At 37.4% G+C, this 22,001-nt stretch overlaps 2 protein-coding genes across 28 annotated transcripts in view; one reads left to right on the top strand and one right to left on the bottom strand.

Annotated features, from left to right (window-relative positions):
• The window catches only part of PPHLN1 (periphilin 1), a 149,428-nt gene extending 147,598 nt beyond the window's left edge, over nucleotides 1–1,830 (bottom strand). For 6 of the 25 annotated variants that reach the window (XM_077870411.1, XM_077870413.1, XM_077870405.1 and 3 more), the window contains exon 1: nucleotides 1,699–1,828. The gene's annotated coding sequence lies outside the window, so the exon portion shown is untranslated. Of the gene's footprint in view, nucleotides 1–755; nucleotides 781–1,672 lie in introns of those variants that run through there. The other 19 variants (XM_077870420.1, XM_077870419.1, XM_077870417.1 and 16 more) reach the window with 12 other exon arrangements.
• Nucleotides 1,798–16,734, top strand: ZCRB1 (zinc finger CCHC-type and RNA binding motif containing 1). 3 transcript variants are annotated; one of them, XM_077870428.1, is made up of 8 exons: nucleotides 1,799–2,009; nucleotides 3,317–3,402; nucleotides 5,669–5,697; nucleotides 11,584–11,695; nucleotides 12,040–12,147; nucleotides 15,102–15,214; nucleotides 15,312–15,387; nucleotides 16,172–16,734. In XM_077870428.1, exons 2-8 carry the CDS (start codon nucleotides 3,319–3,321, stop codon nucleotides 16,301–16,303), a joined length of 654 nt encoding a protein of 217 aa, XP_077726554.1. In that variant the 5' UTR covers nucleotides 1,799–2,009; nucleotides 3,317–3,318; the 3' UTR covers nucleotides 16,304–16,734. The 3 variants fall into 3 exon arrangements, with proteins under 3 accessions (XP_077726556.1, XP_077726554.1, XP_077726555.1); XM_077870430.1 differs by lacking the exon at nucleotides 3,317–3,402 and having other exon boundaries at nucleotides 1,798–2,009; XM_077870429.1 differs by lacking the exons at nucleotides 1,799–2,009; nucleotides 5,669–5,697.
• Nucleotides 16,735–22,001: the final 5,267 nt, after the last annotated feature.

Here is a 22,001-nt window from a genome sequence, read left to right on the forward strand (position 1 = left end):
CAGCGTGGTAAGTGCTAAGAGGAGGAAAATAGAGGCACTCAGAACATAGCAAGGGTTACCTAACTCACTCTGGGGGATTTTACAAAGTGCCCCTCGCAGAAAGTTAGAGGGAAAGTGGGACCCTTAATAGGGGTGGGAATGATCCACAAAGAGGGAGAAGAAAGGTCAGAGCAATCCAATGCCAGAAAGAGAGAAAAGAACCTCCACAAGGATCCAGGGGAGAGGAAAAATATTCTTGAAGAAGTGAAATCAGTTCAATACAGGTAGAGCCAACGCTTCGCCTGAAGTGCAGGTGTCCGAGAAAAGCGTCAGGGGGAAGGGCAAGAGGCAAAAGCCAAGTGTTAGTTATGGTCAGGAGATGAAAGAATGTCCATTACAGCGGTAGCCTATGTCAGAGTTCGTTAAGCAGGGGATTGGAGACTTCAGAGAGCTCAGCTGTTGTGCTGAGGGGTGAACCGTGTAAGAAAAGGAGGGAGAGGGCCGCCTGGGTGGCTCGGCGGTTTAGCACCGCCTTCAGCTCACGGCGTGATCCTGGAGACCTGGGATCGAATCCCACATCGGGCTTCATGCATGCACGGAGTGAGTGAGTGAGAGTGTGTGTGTGTGTGTGTGTGTGTGTGATGAATGAGTAAATAAAATCTTAAAAAAAAAAAAAAAAAAAGGGAGGGAGAAGCGGTGATAGCCTAAATCAAAGGAGAGGGACTACGAAGCAGCAGGGGGATGAGGGTGCAGCACAGAAGACCAAAGGGGCTTACATCTTGGGCGGTAATAACCCAAAATTAACGAGGATGTGAAGCGTGGTAGTTTTGGGGGGCGGGCCTCTAGGTTCCCCGGTGGATGTGGAGGCACTCGGGCCTCTCAAAGCTCAGCCGCGTCCTGGCTGCGCTTCCTTCTCTCTAGAAGGCGTCGGCTTCCACCTGCATTGCTCGTGCAGGCTCCAGGAGGGGCTCCGGCTCCCAGGCTCCCAGGCTCGGATGAGAGGCCTGCTCCGTGGGTTGTGCTGGTGGGCCCGCGCGTATAAACCACCTCGGCACGAGTCTCTCATTTTTCTGTGGGAATCATTGGGCCCCTTTACCTCCTCTTAAGAGAAAAAAAAAAAAAGCAGAGTGTGCCCATTACAGGTTTACAGGACGGGTAAGGGGCCGAACTGCTCCAACATCTGTCCGGACCAACTCAAGAGGAGTCCTTCTGGGAATCCAAGTTGACCTGGTCTCCCCCGACTAGACTGAGATATCCGCCCGGAAAAAAAAAAAAAAAAAGAAAGAAAGAAAGAAAAAGAAAAAACCTGTTTCACACTTTTTTTTTTTTCCTTTTTTTGGTAGCGCTCAAAGTGCCTACTGCTGAACTTGGTACATCGGACCCATGCTTGAAAGGTACCGACGTCCTAAGTGATCTTGGGTCTCTGAAGTTAACCCTAGTTCGGTCTTCCTTCTGCAAAAGGCGCCACAGAGAAGCAAACCTGCGCGTCTCAGACTCAACAGTTTCCTTTATTCCAAACTCCGCGGCGTCCCTACAGCCTGCACCGCAAGAGCAGGAGGACTGCACGATTCGAACGCAAAGGGAGACCCCGGGTCCCGCCACGGAAAACGCCCCCCGCCCGCCCGGCCGCCCGCCCGGCCGCCCGCCCGCTCCCCTCGGGCGCAGCAGCCCGCGCGCGCCCGGCCCCGTGCACCTGGAGGAAAGGTAAACCGCGCTCACCGACTCTGGGCCGCCGGGAGACCCCGCGAGTGCGCTCGTCCGCTCGCCGCCTCGCTCCCGAGCGGGCACTTCCGGCGCGCGCGCTGATGACGTCAGCAGCGGCGCCCGCCCTCGGCCCGCCTCCGCCGCCGGAGTCGAGCAGCCGCCAGGAAGAGGCGTTGCTGTCGCTGCCTTCTAGTCCCCCCCGCGGCTGACCCCTCCCGGGACCCGTGATGCCGAGGCCCCGGCGGGGGACGAGGAAGAGTCCGGGTTGAGCCCCAGCTGAGGCCGAGGGCTCGCGCTCTAGTCTCCCGGGCCCGCCCCACCTAAAGGTAAACGCCTCCTCAGCTGCGGCCTTCCTCTCAGACCCGGCCGCGAGAACGGTTTGCCCCCCGCCCCCGCCTCCGCCCCCCTTTCTGCTCCGGGCCGTGTCACGCTGCCCGCCCTCGCGGTTCTCACCCGCACGGCTCACGCAGAGTCCCAAATGGGAAACTTAGGAGGCGCTGAAGTCCTCAAGTTCTGTGAAAAATTCCCGTGAAACATCCCAAGCTGTTTCCCGGTTACGCCGCGAATCGGCATGTCTTTCAGTCAAGACCTTGCCATTCGTGATGGCGCATACCCCCCGCCTCAAATACACACCACACACAAGCTTTCTATTTATTTATTTTTTAAGATTTTTATTCCTGAGAGACACACACAGAGAGAAGCAGAGACACAGGCAGAGGCAGAAGCAGGCTCCACGCAGGGAGCCCGACGCGGGACTCGATCCCGGGTCTCCAGGGTCACGCCCTGGGCTGAGGGCAGGCGCTAAACCGCTGAGCCACCCAGGGATTCCCACACACACACAAGCTTTTTAAATGGAAATGTGAACCTTGTCGAGTACGCTAGAACCTTCACGGATAACCTGCCTTGTAAAATACGCTGTAAAAATTAATTATAAACTATACGTTTGTGAACCGAAAAGGCATACACAGGTCAGTATCTTTCAAGGCATGGAAGGAATCCTATTCATATAGTAGAATGTCTCTTGGTTATTTACCAATAATATGCAAAATCGGTGATTTGAAAGAACTTTGCATCACTAAAAAAAAAAAAAAAAAATCTGAGGCTAGAACTTTCTCTTAACACTACTGCAAAGAAAAGAATATTAAAACAACCCCAAAAGTACCCCAAACCAAAGCATGAGTGAAAGTGAGCGGTTAAGGTTCTTTCTGAGCTAGCAGGCTCTTCCTAATGTGGTAGGCAAGGTATGAAAAGTTTTCAAAAGCACTTTTTTGCTCCCAGCCTGAGGGAAGGTTAAGCGAGGCCTCAGAATTTTTTATTCATCTGTTTAAAACTAATTTAAAATAAAAAATAAATAAATAAAATCAATAAAACTAATTGGACTTTCATACCATCATCCAGCACTGTAATGGTTAAGGACAACTTGAAAGAAGGACCAGAAAGCTCTTTTTTTAAAGTGATATGTGGGGGAAAGAAATTTCTTAATTCACCTGGCTGGAGTTGTTTTTAATCCTAAAATGTGAGGACTTTGGTGTATTGAATCTGGCATATTTAAGTTAAGGATTGTCTACATTGGTTTTGCTTGGAATGAAATATATCTCGTTTAAATTGCTTCTGGGTTTGTTTTCCTTTTTAGAAATGAGTGGTGGATTGGCCCCAAGTAAAAGCACAGTGTATGTATCCAACTTGCCCTTTTCCCTGACCAACAATGACTTATATCGGGTAAGTAGCTTTTAGTACAGTTGTCTACTGAATTCTCTATTTGAGGTACAGATGTATCTTAAGCAAACAGTTCTCTGGCAAAATTCTTAATTGAGCCATCGATAGCAAAAACCTCCATTGTGAGTAGCCTGGGTGGCTCAGAGGTTTAGCGAGGCCTTTGGCTCAGGGAATGATCCTGGAGACCTGGGATCTAATCCCACAGTCGGGCTCCCTGCATGGAGCCTGCTTCTCCCTCCGCCTGTGTCTCTGCCTCTCTCTCTCTCTCTGTTTCTCATGAATAAATAAATAAAATATTAAAAAAACAACAACAAACCTCTATTGCAAACATAAGTTAAAAAAGAAAAAGACAGTTTTGTAATATCCAAAAAGAGTTTACAGTGCTTTCACAGAGAATAGCAAATTCTTTATAAACACAGAAGACACAGCTTAGCATAATGAAGTTATACGAAGAAAAACTTGTGATGGGCTGATTTTTCCTGCTTGCTTGTTTTTTTTTAAACTGGTAGGGTAGGGGTTTTGGAGGAAAGGGCTGATAAAAGCAAGCAAATCCCTTTACTAAGTAACCCTCAAATTCTGAAATAATATTTTAATTTATATATATGGCAGAAACTTAACGTTTAATGTTTTCAATTCAGGATAGGGATAAGGGGGAGGAGGGGCAATCCAACATCTTTCACCCTTTTACCTTACAGAGAACAAAATTTCCTGCTGTCCCTGTCCTGCAGATGAGTGGTTGAGAGGAACTGGAAGGAATGACATGAATCCTTCCTTCCAAGTGTGCCCCCTTCTCTCTGCTTCTTTGGGTAGATGTCAAATTCAGAGATGCTGCATAGGTGACACATAGTATTTGATTAATTACTTAATTGAGATAGCCTGAGTCTCACAGAAGAACCAGAGAAAATGAACTTTAGCTTCTTTCTTTGTATCAAAATAGAGATGTCTGTATTTATTGAACACTTACCATATGCTGAGCACTCTTAGAGGTACTAGGAGCACATCAGTGAACAAAAAGGTGAAAATCCATCTTGGCATTCATCACATAGCAAGATAAAACAATGTGAAATATAAAAAGTCAACTTTTTTGAATATTAACGCTAAGATGCTAGATGCTAAGGAGAAAAAAATAAAGGAGGTTATTAAGTGTCAGGTTGGAAATGGAGGTAAAATTTTACATGAGCTGTCTAAAGCCCTTATTGAGAAGGCAACTTTTGAATAAAGACCTAAAGGAAGTAAGAGATAGCTCTGTAGATGTCTGGGGGAAAAGCATGTCAGACACAGAGTAAATCAAGTGGAGAGAAGAGGAAGGGCAGTCAGAGGGAGGCAAGCCTACACACAGGTGCCTTGTGGGGCCTACAAAGATAGATAGTAAAGAATCTGAATGAGAAGCCATTAGAAGGTGTTACGCAGAAGACTCTTGGGGTTCAAGATTCAGTGTTGCTAACATTGCTGTCGAGTTATACTACATTCCAGCATTACACTGCCTGATCATAAAACTCAATTTTTTATTATGTATATTAATATTTCTGAATGACCTTCCTAAGACATAAACAATTAGCATATAGGTAGTGGCTGGAAACAGAAATAGATGAGATTACTTAGGTTGAAGATTTAGAAGTAAAAGGGAAGATCGGGCCAGCTATAAAGAACCACCAATGTATTAAGGGTAGACAGAAGAAGGGAGACTGATGGGAATGGATTTTATTACAGAAGCTTTTTTGTTTTATGTTTTGTTTTATAAGTGGTCTAAGGATCTGTCTTCTGAAACAGTGATCACTTGATGGAGTTGGCTAGGAATAATGACATTCCACAATACTGATACTTGAAGCATGTGGTTTCTCTGGGGCCGTGGTGGGGTTAATAATTGCCATGGATATACCACAGGAACAGCAGCTGTACAGTGTATATGCCTTCAATCTACCACACATAAGGAGTGGGATTTTTTCCCTCTGTTTACATTCTTTTGTTAGAAATTTAGAAATTGGGGCAGATACCTATGACTCAAATAACAAAGATATGAATAGTCTAGTCACTAAATATATATATGTGTGTGTATATATATGTATATATATATGTGTGTATATATATATATATACACACACACACACATATTTATATATATATCTTCTAGGGCCTGCTTTAAGGAATAAAGGCTAAAATTTTTCACAAGCTTTAACAAAGAATGTGGTCAGTTTATACAACCTGAAAATTTAATGTTTCTTATTATTTAAAATTAAATTGTAAATTATTATGTGATCTTTTGTTTCAGATATTTTCCAAATATGGCAAAGTTGTAAAGTAAGTATTCACATCAAGTTTTGAAACCTCATTTAAAAGTTTATCTGAATTTACTTTTCCATTCTTTCAAAGATTTTATTTTTCTTCAGTAAAGCAGATATTTGATATAACAAAGAAAAATACTACTGTTAACATTTTTGTCGGTCATTTTTCTGAATATATAAACATGTATAGACAATTTTTTTTAAAGACTCAATTCTATACATGCAATTTTGTCTTTTTTTTAACTGACATTATACCATAAACACCATGTACTTGAAAGATACATCCTCATATCTAATTTCATGATATGCCTTTATATACCATAATTTATTTAAATAAATTCTTACCATATTACTAAGAACTAAAACCAACTCTGCTATCCAATATAAAACATAAATTAAAGGTTCTGATTAGATACATACTTTGGTTATTAGAAGGTGTGTTATCAAGTATACCATAAGTGGATTTCATTTGTCAAGTAAAGAGAATGTAAAAAAACAACTGTTATGATGCATATAACATGCAAAGTGCTTATGCAAAGTGCTGATAAATAGAAAACATTCTCTGCTTTCATAGAAGATTTAGAGATCATTGGAAAGACTGGAAACATACAGAAATGGTAGGGATGATATCATTTGGGGCTGAGAGTTACGAAAGGATAAAAGGAACTTCTTATATTTAATTTGCTATTTTAAATCAATCATGGACCTATATTATGGGGCAAAGAAGTAAAAGCAAGGTATTATTGCCTTTCTAACTATCTTATAACCAATATATTCTGGTATAAGTTTGAAATTGTATTTATAATCCTAAGAATTTAGAGCATATTTATCTTGGCCAGTCAGGATTTTTTTTAGCTTTGGATAAATGGTAAGAAAATCACCAAAAATGCTTCTAGGTAAATTTTTGGGTCTTCAGAATTTTGAACAGTCATTATTACCCATCAAAGCACTAATAATGATATGTAACAATAGGCACATAAATATGCTAGGTGTCATTCTAATCTTACATGTATTACTTCATTAACTTCTCACAACTACCTTTTAAGGTAAAATACTATTATTATCCTAATATTATAAATAACAAAACTAAACCACACAATAAACTTAAATATATTGCAGTTAGTGGTGACAAGATTTGAAATCTAACAGTTTGATTTCAGAGCCTGTTCCCTTAATCATACCATTACCCTTTCTTGGTTTTTCTCATCTGTCAGAATCTCTGAATTAATTTCCATACAAACATATAAGTATAAATCACAAGAATGCTATAAAGTGAAAGACAAGATTGTGTCAGGTTTGATCCGGTTGATAGTGAAATGAAATAGGCCAAGGCAAAGGTGGGTTGAGGCAAGCTTTTTGATGGAAGTGCTCTCAGAGCCAGGTTCCAAGGCCCCCAAGGGAGTCAGACTGGGGAGGTCGTGGGTAGGGATAATACAGGAAGGTTTTTATAGGGAAGGATAGGGTGGCGCCGGTATAGGGTGATAGCTGCTTATGTCTGTATATGGTATGGGGCTAGGTGAGGTTCGGTTTCTGTTTCCTGCATAGGTCCTGTTTTCCCATGATGACGTGTCCTTGGGTGGCCTCTGCTAGTGGCAGGAAAGTCCCGAAGCGAGGGTGACAAGATGGAGGGTCTGCCGCCATTTTGTTGGTGCCTCCCAATCTTTTTGATACCCCAGGCCCAACAATAAGCACCTTTAAACAGGGAAGACATGATCTAGTCTGGATAGTCAGAATAGGCTTACCTAAATCAGTATCCTCTGAATTAAAACCTAAAGGCTAAGTAAGAGTTAAGTAGGTAAAAAGAATGGGAAGAACATTTTAGGTAGAGGGGATAGCTTGTGCAAAGGCCCTGGGGCAAGAGAAAATAAAGTCAAATCAAGAAACAGTAGGCCAGTATAACTAGAGATGAATAAACAAGAGAAAGAAAGCACAAAATGGGTCTAGAAACAAGCAGTTTCCTAATCTTGCTGCTTGGCCATGTTACAAGATATTTGATTTTCATCCTAAGAATACCAGGAATTCACTGCTATAGAATTTTAAATGAGGGAAGAACATGATTTGAATTTTTAGAAGCTTATTCTGGTTTCAATGTAGAGATTAGATTAGAGGCAAACAAGAGTAGATGCTGGCAGACCAGTCAAAAAGCTATCATCATAGCCTGGGCGAAATGTACACTAAGAAGATGGTATAGGTAGAGAAGTAGACCCAGGACAGATTTGAGAGATGGTCAGATGATCAGTAGGCTTTAAAATGGATAATACTTAATGATGTACTTTGTATGTAAGGGTTATGTGAATGAGAAAGGGGTGTTCTGTATGACACTCAGGTTTCCCAGAATAGTGTCTGTTTCAGATTATGTCTTTAAATGAGTACATCCCCTACCAGAGACTTGGGAGTCATCCTAGATTTGTACTTAAAAATCTCTGGTGTAATTATGTTTTCTGTTACCATAGAAGATGTTTCTATCAAAGTCGTGTATTGTCATTGGTTTATCGGTCTCTTTATCTCTAGACTCTAAGCTTTTTTCTGCAGGTAAAAAACAAAAAAAGGTAAAAACTTTAATTATCAGTGCTTAGTGCCTGGGCTTGAGGCTAATGGAGTGACTGTATCTGTCTCTTTGTTTTAACATACTGAGCTAGGCATAATAGAGATTACAGAGGCAACCTTAAAGGAATTTATATTAAAATGGGTCAGATGAGGTATTATTTATACATAAACAGATTTCAGTAGAGACTAGCAGAAAAGAAGGGAAATTATTTCCAGTTGAAGATGTTAGAGAACTGACGTGTTCTGAGCTCTGAAGAATGGGTAAAGTTTTGATGGGCAAAGATTAAGAATTGAAAGAAGATAGAGGCCATGTGAATGGAGGCACCAATTTGGAGAAGTACAGACCATGCTTCATGAACATTGAGTAGTTTGTTGTTGCTAGACCTCAGAGTTTGAGAGTGAGAAGTACTGAAAGATGAGGGAAGAGGGACCCAAGTCATAAAGGATATTGGTTCAAGACCAAAGAATAGGCAAATTGAAGAACCAAAGATTTTTGAGCAGAGGAGTGACATGATTTTATTTACACCATAAGTGGAGACTCTCTCAGTAGCATGAGAGCATTAACATCAGGGGAACAAGTAAGAATACACTGTTGGAACAACAGTGCCATTGTGGACAAGAAAAGCTGTGGTAATGAAAAAAAGATAAGCGACATCATTAATTGAGAATGAGTTTAGAAAGCTAACACTTCTGAAATAGTACTTTAGAAATAAAATGATTAATGACTTTGACCTTCACAAATACCACGAAAATTCAAAAAGTTAAAGTAATGATTCACATTTCTTTGAAAATTGGTTGAAAACTTTCCTTCATATCCTCAACTGTGGTGACTCTAAACAAGTTTGTCAAGTGCTTCCTTCCTGGAACTAAGCCCAATGAATAAATAGGTTCAGTCTTCTAAGAAACTAAACTATGTTGCCCATTTTCCCATAAATTATTTCAACTTATGTTTCCTTTTTGAATGAGAAAAGTTGTCCCTTTTCTTAATATAGTAGCATCTTTTTACCAGTTTAATTACAGTGATTATTTAAGTACCTATACCTAACTCCAATTAAGATAAATTTTAATGTGAAATATGTTAAAATATCTGTTTACTTGTGTCCTCTTGTCTGTTTTCCTGTTAATTCAGGTTTTAGAAAATTATTATGCTTTGTCTTGAATGTTGTCTTTTTTTTTTTTTTTACTATTTGAAAATAACTGCAAATTTAGAAAAAGTTGCAGAAATAGTAAAGAACATCAAATATCCTTTACCCATATTCACCTGTTGGTAACATTTTACCCCATTTACTTCATCATGTGCCCTCTCCTCATGTGTGTTGGTGTATGTGTATGTGTATGTGTATACACGTGTATATGTATGTATTTGTATACACACGTGTACATGTATGTGTGTACACACAGTTTGTTTTTGTGAATTATTTGAGGGTAAGTTACAAACATCATTGCCCTTCAATAGGCAATACTTTAGTATGTATTTCCTAAAAATAGGGTAGTGTATTACATAATCACAGTGTGGTTATCAAATTCATGAATTTATATTGATAAATACTTTTATTGAATCAATCATTCATGTTCCAGTTTTGTCAGCCGACCTAATAATGTCCCATATAGAATTTTTCCCCTCTAGTACAGTCTAGAGTTAGGGATTGATTTTAAATATCCTATCTTTTTAGCCTCCTTTAATCTGGAACCATTATAAAGAATGTAGCTCTCCTCCCCCCCCCCCCCATTTTGTGTTTTCTTAATATTGCCTCATGATTACATTGGGGTTTTATGTACTCTTGGCGTGATTTGGTGATGTTGTATTCTGAGGGTTTCATGTCTGGATTCATAGAGTGTCCACGTTTCCCTCATTACCAGTCAACATGTTGACCAATTTCTCTACTATATACTTTTTCCCCTTTGAAAGTAATAAATGGTGAGAAACACTTTTAAGACAATGTAAATATCTTATTCCACATAAGAATTTCATTTTACACCAAAAAAATTTTTCATTTTATTTAAAAGATTTACTTATTTATTTTTAGAGTGAGAGCAGAGGGAGAAGGGAGCAGGGAAGAGGAAGAGAGAGAATCTTAAGCAGGCTCCACACCCAGTGCAGAGCCCAGTGCAGGGTCATCTGACAGCCCCGAGATCATGACCTGAGCCAAAATAAAGAGTCAGACACTTAACCGACTAAGTCACCCAGGCGCCCAAAGATTTCATTTTAGATGTAGTATTTGTTCATCAACAAATCATCTTCTTGCCTGATCCAGTTTTACTATGATTGTTTGCAAATAGTGATTTTCCAACTCTAGCACTTCCCTTGACATTCTTTTGTAAGCAAAAACCACCCCTTTACCCCCATTTATTAATAATACGGACTTATAAATTCCTACTTTTTCCTGTGGTTTATAATACATTATTGTACTTAATTATTTTGGTTCTCAAATTGTCCTAGATTTGGCCAATGAGAACTTCTTTAAGCTGGCTTCTGTACTCCTGTGCACCATCATTTTTTTAAAGTACATTTTTTTAAAGATGTTCCAAGTTAATCACGTACCTACCCTATCCCAGCCTTGGAAGCAACCATTTCTCTGACGAGCCCTGTCAAACATTGATTTTTAAACTGCATTTAATGACGTATGATGAGCAAGCGTCACAAAGACAAGGGATGTATAAGGGGTGAAGAGAAAGAATAGGCTCTGTGCTATTATCATCATCCCTATCACTTAGGTACCTTGGATGATATGATTAAGAAACACAGAACTAGAGATTCTTATAGGCGATAAGGATTAAGGAGTGCACTTGCTGTGATGAACACCAGGTATTGTATGAAACTGCTGAATTACTGTATTGTACACCTGAAACTAATACTACACTGTATGTTAACTAACTGGAATTTAAGTTAAAACTTTACAAAGAGAATATTAAGAATATATTTAGATTCTAAAATCTAGGAAAAAAAGTAAATCATTTTACTTTTTGTGTAGAAAAGAATACCTCAGTTTTGTTTTTTTCTGCAGAGTGAGGACATGAGTGGAAAAAGAGGAATTCTATTTACTCTTCAAGATTTTGTTGTCTTTGTAATCTCTACTTCATCCTTCAACCTCTGATTAATGTTTGATTTTTCACATACTCCTATCATAGCTGTGCTCATTTTTGTTAAATTAGTATCACATTTTCTCATTTCCATTCTTCTTGATATCCCATGACTTTGAAGAAATAGTTGATTTGTCAACTGTATTGATTTCTCTTATTCTATAAATGTTTTGCTAACCTTTTTTGGGAACACTTGAATTTTCCAAGTATTTATTAACATCTGTTTTATTTATTCCTGCCTCATTTTTAACTGGCTATTTGTTTATGCTTTAAGGGTTACTATAATGAAAGATAAAGATACCAGGAAGAGTAAAGGGGTTGCATTTATTTTATTTTTGGATAAAGACTCTGCACTAAACTGTACCAGGGCAATAAACAACAAACAGGTAAGCCATTCATTCCCAACAAGATTTTTAATCCAAAAGCCTTTGTGCTTATCCAGGCCAAAAATGTGGGGATGCAGTGGATTATCAAGTCATGGATATCAGTAGACTTTGAGGGTATTTAACTTAAAAGAGATCAAAACTATATTGGTTCCCAAAACACTGACAGAACCTCAGGAATAAGAATCTATTCTACAGGGTGTGATTTGTCCTACCTGACTAGGCAATTGCTAAAGTAATCTAAAATAAAATGAAATTGAAAGTTTAAGGAAATGGAATCTAGTTAACTGTAGTTTTGTTTCAATGAAATACATCCTTCTGCATTTATACATTTTTCTCTGGTTTAGTTATTTGGTAGAGTGATAAAAGCAAGCATTGCTATTGACAATGGAAGAGCAGCTGAGTTTATCCGAAGACGAAACTACTTTGATAAATCTAAGTGTTATGAATGTGGGGTAAGTATACCTAAAACTTAATGTGATTTTCCATCGTTTATTTGGAAACTAAATAATTTTTCACATCAGCGTTTTATTTGTGGTCTCTAAAACTTCTGGCTGGCTAAAACCAGATTATAAAAGTTGTTTTACTTTGGGACTCTCAACTCACTCTAAGTAAATGCCATTGAAATGTAGTATGTAAAGATAACCTGAGTTAGCTAATATAGAGTGGTGTTGTCTCCAGTTTCTAAATCTTTGAAAACGATTAACCTAAAAAGGACTAGACTAATTAATTATTATCTTGGAAGATTCAGTGACCCATAAATTTTCGGGTTAATGGGATATTGCTCATGCCTGTAACAGTCTGCCGATGTTTAAGCATCACAGTTCAACATAAACATATGATCGACCTATCCTACTTAGGATAATGTGTTTTAAAAGCTATCTTTTTTTCTGTTAATACTGCTAATGTTTGTAACTGAACTATCCCCAAATTTTCTTAACCTGGTTCTTATACTTTATCATTACCAGTTTAAACTTTTGGTGATTAGGAAAAATATATAGCCACTGAACAGTTTTGCACAAGGCCCTTAAGCATTATGGTATCAAAAGAACCATCAGTCTGAGACTCGCTTTTGTCAGTTTCCAACATGCCTCTATAAAGTGCTTAAAAAACAGGGTCAAAGGTATTAAGGGAGCTGGGTAGAGGATTCTAAGAGACATTTTACTGGCTACAAAATCAAATAGAAGATACAAAGAAATGGGGTCATTTCCTTCACTGCCACCCTCTACCTCTTACGCCCTGAAAAGATCTATAGATAAACAGACGGGTAGATGGCTGGTGCATTCTGTCAATTCCTGTGATTCTAACACTCCTTAAGATAACGGTTTAGAAACTGTGTTCCAGAGTTCTAAGTTTTGTTTAAAAAAAAAAAAAAAGGAGGGGATCCCTGGGTAGCTGAGCGGTTTAGCGCCACCTTTGGCCCAGGGCATGATCCTGGAGACCCGCAATCGAGTCCCGCTTCGGGCTCCCTGCATGGAGCCTGCTTCTCCCTCTGCCTATGTCTCTGCCCCTCTCTCTCTCTCTCTCTCTCTCTCTCTCTCTCTGTGTCTCTCATGAATAAATAAAATCTTTAAAAAAAAAAAAGGGAATGGAGGAGTAGTTATGGTCAGATAGATTAGTATGTATCCTCATATTCACAGTAAATAACATTATCTAAGAAATCTTGGATGTATCTATTAATCTGCAGTTTTAGTTTATGGATCCATAAATGTGTTATACTTTATACATTTTTATATGTTTAAATTCCTACCATCCCCAAAATATGTTTGCATTTATTTAGCCTGGTTTTCCCTTAAGTTACTTCATTGTAAAACTATTTTTATATATGAAATATGTTGACATTATTCCAAAAGCAGTTTGGAAAATGCTGTGTAAGTGCATTTGCTTAGCATTTCATTAACATTAACATCTCTTAGGTTCAACCATGTCCCCAGTATCACAGTCTGATACTTTCTAAAATATACTTGAAAAGCGTGATTATTTTTCTCTTCTATTGTCTAATCCTAGTTCAGTCTCTCCCCACACCCTTACTCTTACATATTATTCTTCAGTGTATTTAATGAGCTGATGTTCAGATTATAGTTCATTGTCTCATGTTTTACAACTGAACCGTGTTATGGCTCATTATAATTTATGACTAGTCCAGCCATAAATATAATTCTAATTAGTATAGTAGCCAAATTAAAAAAAAAGAAACAGGCAAAAATTAATAATATCTTTTGTTATCATAACCCAGTATATATCCAAAGTATTATAATTTGAACATGTAATTAATATTTTCAAAAATTATTTTACATTCTTTTTTTCTTCTTGTCTTCAAAATCCAGGATGTATTTCACCCTTACAATGCATATCAATTCAGACAATTTCTCAGTAGTCACAAGAGAATTAGTGGCTACCATAAATGGACAGTGCAGGTATAATCTAGATATGAAAGGAAGAAAATGAAATTAATAGGAAAATGAGGAAGACTTTAAATTTTACTTTTTTTAAAAAAGATCTATTTATTTGAGAGAGAAAAGGGGGGTAGAAAGGAAGGGAGAGTGTGTCTTAAGCAGACTCCGTGCTGAGCATGGAGCCCAACAAGGGGCTTGATCTTACGACCCTGAGATATAACCTGAGCCAAAACCAAGAGTTAGATGCTTAACCAACTGTGCCACCCAAGCACCTTCCTTTAAAAAAAAAAAAAAAAAAAAAAAGATTTATTTATTTGAGAGGGAGAGAGTCCATTTGTTTTTAAAATGATGTTAAGCAACATCATAGGGCAGCCTGGGTGGCTCAGCGGGTTATCGCCACCTCTGGCCCAGGGAGTGATCCTGGAGATCCCAAATCAAGTCCCGTGTCGGGCTCCCTGCATGGAGCCTGCTTTTCCCTCTGCCTGTGTCTCTCATAAATAAACAAATAAAATCTTTAAAAATAAATAAATAGTAACATCTTAAAAGTTAACAGGAAAGTTTTGTCCCTATCTTGTCAAATAATAACTTAAAATGTTTACATTTAACATGGGTGGCCCATTTAAATTTAGAATTGTTTTATGCCAGAATCTTGAGATTTAAAATGTTTGAAGGCACTGGGTGTTACACTATATGTTGGCAAATCGAACTTCAATAAAAAATATATATATAAAAAAATACATAAAATGTTTGAAGGAAGAATACTTTTGTTCTTAGTGAAACTACAGAAATTTTCCCTATTAAGGTAGCTTATTGGGGGTTATAATATCATAATCTCTTTCTTTTAAATATCAAAGTAATAGGTTTTGTTAATTTTTTCTTCATGTATATTCCCACTGTGATGGTATTCTTTTTTTAAGTTCTAAAACCTTCAGCCTTAGGGTACCAGGCAAGTCTCTGTTAATAACACAACAAACACAGCTTTTTTCCTTTCCTTTTTTAACATGAAACAAAAGGAAAGTGGACACTTAAGTTATGCCTGTCCTAAAAATATGCTTGGAGAACGAGAACCTCCAAAGAAAAAAGAGAAAAAGAAAAAAAAGAAAATTCCTGAGCCAGAAGAAGAAATGTATGTATATCTACTCTTAGTAAATAGATTATTGTATTGTTTGTGCCTTTTCCCTATTGCTCAAGTACATTTTGATTTTTTTTTTTAAATAATTTAGTGAAGAAGTAGAAGAAAGTGAAGATGAAGGGGAAGATCCTGCTCTTGACAGTCTTAGTCAGGCAATAGCTTTCCAGGTATTAAACAGTTCTTTTAATAATGCCATAGTTGCTTTGGGTTAGTCATCTTCTATTTCTTGCTTATTACTTTATTGATCATCTCATGTTAATCTTGGTCTCTCCTCTTTACCTCTTTAGGAAACAGGCTGTTTCTCTAAGGTCTTTAGAGCAGTGTAATAGAAAAATCCCATTGGTTCTTTCTAATTTTAAGAGCCCTACAACATTTTTAATATGTTAAATTGATTTCATTATGGAATTGAACAGAAATATTTGATTAAAGTGAATTTAGCCAAACAGAGATCTTATTAAATCAAAAGATATGTTCTAACTGAAACTTCACTTTAAAACAAAGCCAAAATCCTACTTTTGGCCATTAAAGATCCTAATACAAGTATATGAAAGATTTTTGAAAAAGGCCATGTAATCTCCTAATTTTAAGTTTGTAGTCGATAAAGTACAAATACATACATTAACTTCCTTTTCCTTTTATTTAACTAACGTATTTTATATAACGTTCCCACTTCCAACATAAATGGCAAGTCGGCATCATTTCTTGTACCTGTTAATTAGTAGATGTTGCCTAGGGTAATATTGAATAACAGTGAAACTGGGACACAACTTGTTGGGGGGGGGGGGGTGAGGGATTAAGAGGAGTGTCCTGATGAAGTAGAAAATTGTCTGTATGGGCTGGAGGGGGATATATTGGCATTTATGGTGTGTTTTTGCCATGTTGTGAATCAACGCACTGTAAATAATATTAAACAGATTCCTGGTTTTGTTTGTTTTCTGAATCACATTACAGCAAGCCAAAATTGAAGAAGAACAAAAGAAATGGAAACCCAGTTCAGGGGGTCCCTCAACATCAGATGATTCAAGACGCCCAAGGATAAAGAAAAGCACATATTTCAGTGATGAGGAAGAACTGAGTGATTAAAATTATATTTAATATGTAAATATCATTAAACATTTTTTTTTAAATCTTAGAGTTCGAAGTTCAGTTGGGACTAAAGACTAATTTTAGAATTTGAGCATAAAGAACACTTAGTACCAAGTAATTTTTTTACTATAAAGTAGGTTCATAGGAAATTGAAAATAATTTAAAAGTATCATGTTTCTATCTTGCCTGAGCAGAGTAATAAAGATCAAGATTTGCTAGTAACCGTTAATCTTAAAACCAGTTCACTTGAATTAAAAAGGAATCTTAATACTATCATAGTATTGCTGTTGTCATCCCAAGATAAAAAATATTAAAAAGATATGTTTGAGAAGCTCATTATAAAAGTTTATTCATGAAGACTGGAAAATGCTAACTGATTTATTGTTGTTAAATGTTAATAAAATTTTCAAGAGAATTTTGTTTTTAAATGTGGGTGTTTTGCCATCTTATTTCTTTTAGCTTTATCCCAACCTGGATACATCATAATTACCCATAAAATATAAAATAAAGTAGCTTTCAAAGGCTTATACCCAAACATCGATCATTGGTCTGGTGCAACTTTGGCACCAAGTTCCAGTCACCAGAAGTTAATAACTTTTTTAGCTGTTTCTTTTCATATGTACATATATATTGCTATAGGAAAAACATATTTCTGCCACTTAATTCATAAAGGGGAAAGGGGAGATTTTTCACTCTCCTACCCCCTACCCTCCTCCATCTTCTCAACATGGCTATGTTAAAATTTTTGGTTAAATCCATATTTATTGTTTTTCTTCTATGACCATGTAAATACTGCCTACCTCTGAGTCAATGAATGTGCTGAGATTACATTTTTGTAGAGTTAAGAATTGCCTCATTTTTTCCTTTATTATATTTCTACTTATGATTTTCTATATCTTCTGCAGATGGTTATATGGGAATGGGATTATAGAGCCTTTAATTTTCTACTTTGTATATTTCTATATTGTTTGAATGCTTTTTAATTACTAAAAGCAATAAAAATATTTCCCCTTTGAAAACTACAAAGGCAGCGAGTTCAGTGAGGAAACCAGATTAAACAATTGAATGTTGGACTCTACTTTTTGTTCCACTCATTAATTCATCAAATTTTAAAAGAAAAAATAAGGGGTAAGTTCACAACAAAATATAGGTTAAGTTTATATGAATACCTTAAAACAACAGAAAGTGGGCTAGTGACATAAACAATATGTAGAAAATAAAAACTAAATGAAAATATTCTTTAATATTACTAAAGAATCTGTCACAAATAGCAAAACATTTTTTACCTACTTATAAAAAAACAGTGGTGATGAAGAGGACAATACGTGTAGTAGTGTAAACTGGCTAATTGCTGAAGGGTAGCTTAACAATAAGTATTAAATATGTTCCATTGTTTGAACCAGATTTTATACTCTATTTTATCTTAGGGTTCTAGTCAAATACAGGTATTTCTGTGCAAAGCTATATGTTTAAAATTCAAAACATGTCAACAAAAAATAAAACCTATAGATGTTAGACTGATTATGATTATTAGGAAGCATTAAAATGTTTCAGAGAATTACTAATGGTATGGAAAAACATTCTGGATATAATGTCACTTGCAAAATACCTGTTAGTATGGATACATATATACATATGGATGGGAAAAGTCTACTACTAAAGTAGTAATGTATAGTAAGTAGTTAAAAGTAGTCTCCTTTGACATACCTAGGTTCCTGTGGCCATGATGGCTGATAGCCTTGGGCTATTTACTTAACCTGAGTCATTAAAAAAATTAAAAAGTACAAAAAACATAAAAGGACAAGCATGTGCTTTTACTTACATGATGAATACCTAGAATAGACAAATTCATATAGACAGCAAACTAGAGGTTACCAGGGACCAGGATAGAAAGGGGGAAGGGAGTGTTAGTGTTGAGTACAGAGTTTTCGTTAGACCTGATGAAAAAGTTTTGGGTATAGGTAATGGTGATGGTTTCACATATCGCGAATGTACTTAATGCCCTGAATTGAATGCTTAAAAATTATTACAATGGTAAATTTTATGTATATTTTACCACACAAATGTATAAACATAATTGGTTGAAAATTTTGTGTAAAGAGCAGTGAAAGACACTGTGGGTCATCCCTCATCGTGAGCCATGACATTGCAATCTCCTTTTCCTGCTTAAGTCCAAAACACTATCAGAGAGGCTCATTCACTTCAGGGAATTGAGGGGTCCTTCCGAGGCAAAAAAGACATACAGACACTGGATATTTGGAGCCCTAAAGAAAAAGTTCAATATTAAAGTCCCCGTAGGTTAATATGCCCAAGGCGGTGATGGTGATATATTCTTCTGATCAACTATTTAGTGCTTCACATTCACATATGAACGGACATATCAGCATCAATAAGCTTGAGGAAAGTCTCCAACATAGTAAGACCCAAATGAAAATGACCAGACCAAGAAAAAAAGAGCTTAGAGGAGCTGAAGCATTCTGGTTTTAAAATTGTATCTGGCCCTGTGGATTTTGGGGAAATGGGCTGTGGACCTGTAATAAACTTGGTGGTTTCTTTCTTTTTTTTTTTTTTTAAGATTTTATTTATTCATGAGTGACACAGAGGCACAGACACAGGCAGAGGGAGAAGCAGGCTCCATGCAAGGAGCCTGACAAGGGACTCGATCCCAGGTCTCCAGGATCACACCTTGGACTGAAGGTGGCGGTAAACCGCTGAGCCACCTGGGCTCCCAACTTGGTGATTTCTAATATGAAAGCATTTGCCAATCAGAATGCTCATATTACTGGATATTTTATGTTCTATTTTCTTGTATAATCATTTATAAACTCAGTTGCATTCTTTTTTACTAGATGACTATATTACAACTGCCAATTATAATTTTCAGGTTATCATAAAAATCAGTTACGGCCACATAGAATAGGACATATTGATACAGGTTCCATATAATTAAATGTTAATACATTTCTTTATATTTCATAAGTGTATGTATATGTGGTACACAACAGTATCATGAAATATTTACACATTAACATGTTTAAATAGTATAACCTTGGCTACTATATCTGGAAGGTACTTGAAAGCTTTACATAGAAGAGTATATCACAGGAGGGTACCTGGCTGTCTCAGCCAGTAAAATATGCAACTCTTGATCTCTAGATCATGAGTTCAAGCCCCATGCTGGATGTAGTGGTTACTTTAAAAAAAATTTTAAAGAAGAATATGCCACAGGTAGATCAGTAATTTAGACTCATTTATAAAGTGAAAGCATGATTTTAAAATGAGAGGAAGTGTCATTGGATCACATAACTGAAATATCCAGCTTAAATGGATGAAGGGGTTTAAAATTATTTCAGCTTAAGAAATGGATGAAAGGGTTAAAAATGTAATTAGAAATCTATTTTTGTCTTTTAGCACTGCTTTCCTCTGCACTACCTTTATTTTCCAACAAGTTTCCTTTATTATGTTACAACAAAGATATCGCTAAAGCTAGGACTCCTAAAAATGAGAAACTTCTTCCAATGCTTCCAGCAAAAGTCACAAGAAAACCTCTGATGGGTCACAGTCCCCATCCCTGAAGATGAGAAGTGAAGTCAGTCACACTCGACCCACATAGACTGAGGGTATTCCTGTGCAATGTGGTATCTGTTTACAGTTTGGAATCAATATGGAAATTACTTATTCTGTCAAAAGAACCTTAAGCTCTCCTTTCATCACTGTCAAAGACAGAATACTGAAGCAGCTGAGCAGGATGCACAGAGGAAACAGAAATGCAGCAACAAACAAAAAGAAGCCATTTCCTGTAATAAGCAATTTTCACAGACTATTTGCAGAACATATGGAAAGAGAATAAAGCCTGCTTGGAAAGCAGTTAAGTGCTGTTACTTAGAGTAACAATATAAGCAATTACAGTCAGAAACTGAACTCTTAAGTCCACAGAGTGGACACTGTCAATTATAAGATTCAGATTTTAAGAATCCATATCTATTATAGATAGAACCAATTAATAATTTCAGTTAAGATGTGGTACCTAGAACAAGCAAACCAGGAAAAACAGCTTTTTTTTATTTATTTTTTATTGGTGTTCAATTTACTAACATACAGAATAACCCCCAGTGCCCGTCACCCATTCACTCCCACCCCCCGCCCTCCTCCCCTTCTACCACCCCTAGTTCGTTTCCCAGAGTTAGCAGTCTTTACGTTCTGTCTCCCTTTCTGATATTTCCCACACATTTCTTCTCCCTTCTCTTATATTCCCTTTCACTATTATTTATATTCCCCAAATGAATGAGACCATATAATGTTTATCCTTTCCGACTGACTTACTTCACTCAGCATAATACCCTCCAGTTCCATCCACGTTGAAGCAAATGGTGGGTATTTGTCATTTCTAATGGCTGAGTAATATTCCGTTGTATACATAAACCACATCTTCTTTATCCATTCATCTTTCGTTGGACACCGAGGCTCCTTCCACAGTTTGGCTATCGTGGCCATTGCTGCTATAAACATCGGGGTGCAGGTGTCCCGGCGTTTCATTGCATTTGTATCTTTGGGGTAAATCCCCAACAGTGCAATTGCTGGGTCGTAGGGCAGGTCTATTTTTAACTGTTTGAGGAACCTCCACACAGTTTTCCAGAGTGGCTGCACCAGTTCACATTCCCACCAACAGTGTATGAGGGTTCCCTTTTCTCCGCATCCTCTCCAACATTTGTTGTTTCCTGCCTTGTTAATTTTCCCCATTCTCACTGGTGTGAGGTGGTATCTCATTGTGGTTTTGATTTGTATTTCCCTGATGGCAAGTGATGCAGAGCATTTTCTCATGTGCATGTTGGCCATGTCTATGTCTTCCTCTGTGAGATTTCTGTTCATGTCTTTTGCCCATTTCATGATTGGATTGTTTGTTTCTTTGGTGTTGAGTTTAATAAGTTCTTTATAGATCTTGGAAACTAGCCCTTTATCTGATATGTCATTTGCAAATATCTTCTCCCATTCTGTAGATTGTCTTTGAGTTTTGTTGACTGTATCCTTTGCTGTGCAAAAGCTTCTTATCTTGATGAAGTCCCAATAGTTCATTTTTGCTTTTGTTTCTTTTGCCTTCGTGGATGTATCTTGCAAGAAGTTACTATGGCCGAGTTCAAAAAGGGTGTTGCCTGTGTTTTTCTCTAGGATTTTGATGGAATCTTGTCTCACATTTAGATCTTTCATCCATTTTGAGTTTATCTTTGTGTATGGTGCAAGAGAGTGGTCTAGTTTCATTCTTCTGCATGTGGATGTCCAATTTTCCCAGCACCATTTACTGAAGAGACTGTCTTTCTTCCAATGGATAGTCTTTCCTCCTTTATCGAATATTAGTTGCCCATAAAGTTCAGGGTCCATTTCTGGATTCTCTATTCTGTTCCACTGATCTATGTGTCTGTTTTTGTGCCAGTACCACACTGTCTTGATGACCACAGCTTTGTAGTACAACCTGAAATCTGGCATTGTGATGCCCCCAGATATGGTTTTCTTTTTTAAAATTCCCCTGGCTATTCGGGGTCTTTTCTGATTCCACACAAATCTTAAAATAATTTGTTCTAACTCTCTGAAGAAAGTCCATGGTATTTTGATAGGGATTGCATTAAACGTGTATATTGCCCTGGGTAAAATTGACATTTTCACGATATTAATTCTTCCAATCCATGAGCATGGAATATTT

Source organism: Canis aureus, chromosome 25, assembly GCF_053574225.1.
Source record: "Canis aureus isolate CA01 chromosome 25, VMU_Caureus_v.1.0, whole genome shotgun sequence".
In the NCBI taxonomy this organism is placed as follows: domain Eukaryota; kingdom Metazoa; phylum Chordata; class Mammalia; order Carnivora; family Canidae; genus Canis; species Canis aureus.

Coding starts and splice junctions, on each gene's coding strand:
- ZCRB1 (XM_077870428.1), top strand. CDS start 3,319: ATGAGTGGTGGATTGGCCCCAAGTAAAAGCACAGTGTATGTATCCAAC. Junction 5,698..11,583: donor AAATATGGCAAAGTTGTAAA/GTAAGTATTCAC, acceptor TTATGCTTTAAG/GGTTACTATAATGAAAGATA. Junction 12,148..15,101: donor CTAAGTGTTATGAATGTGGG/GTAAGTATACCT, acceptor ATGAAACAAAAG/GAAAGTGGACACTTAAGTTA.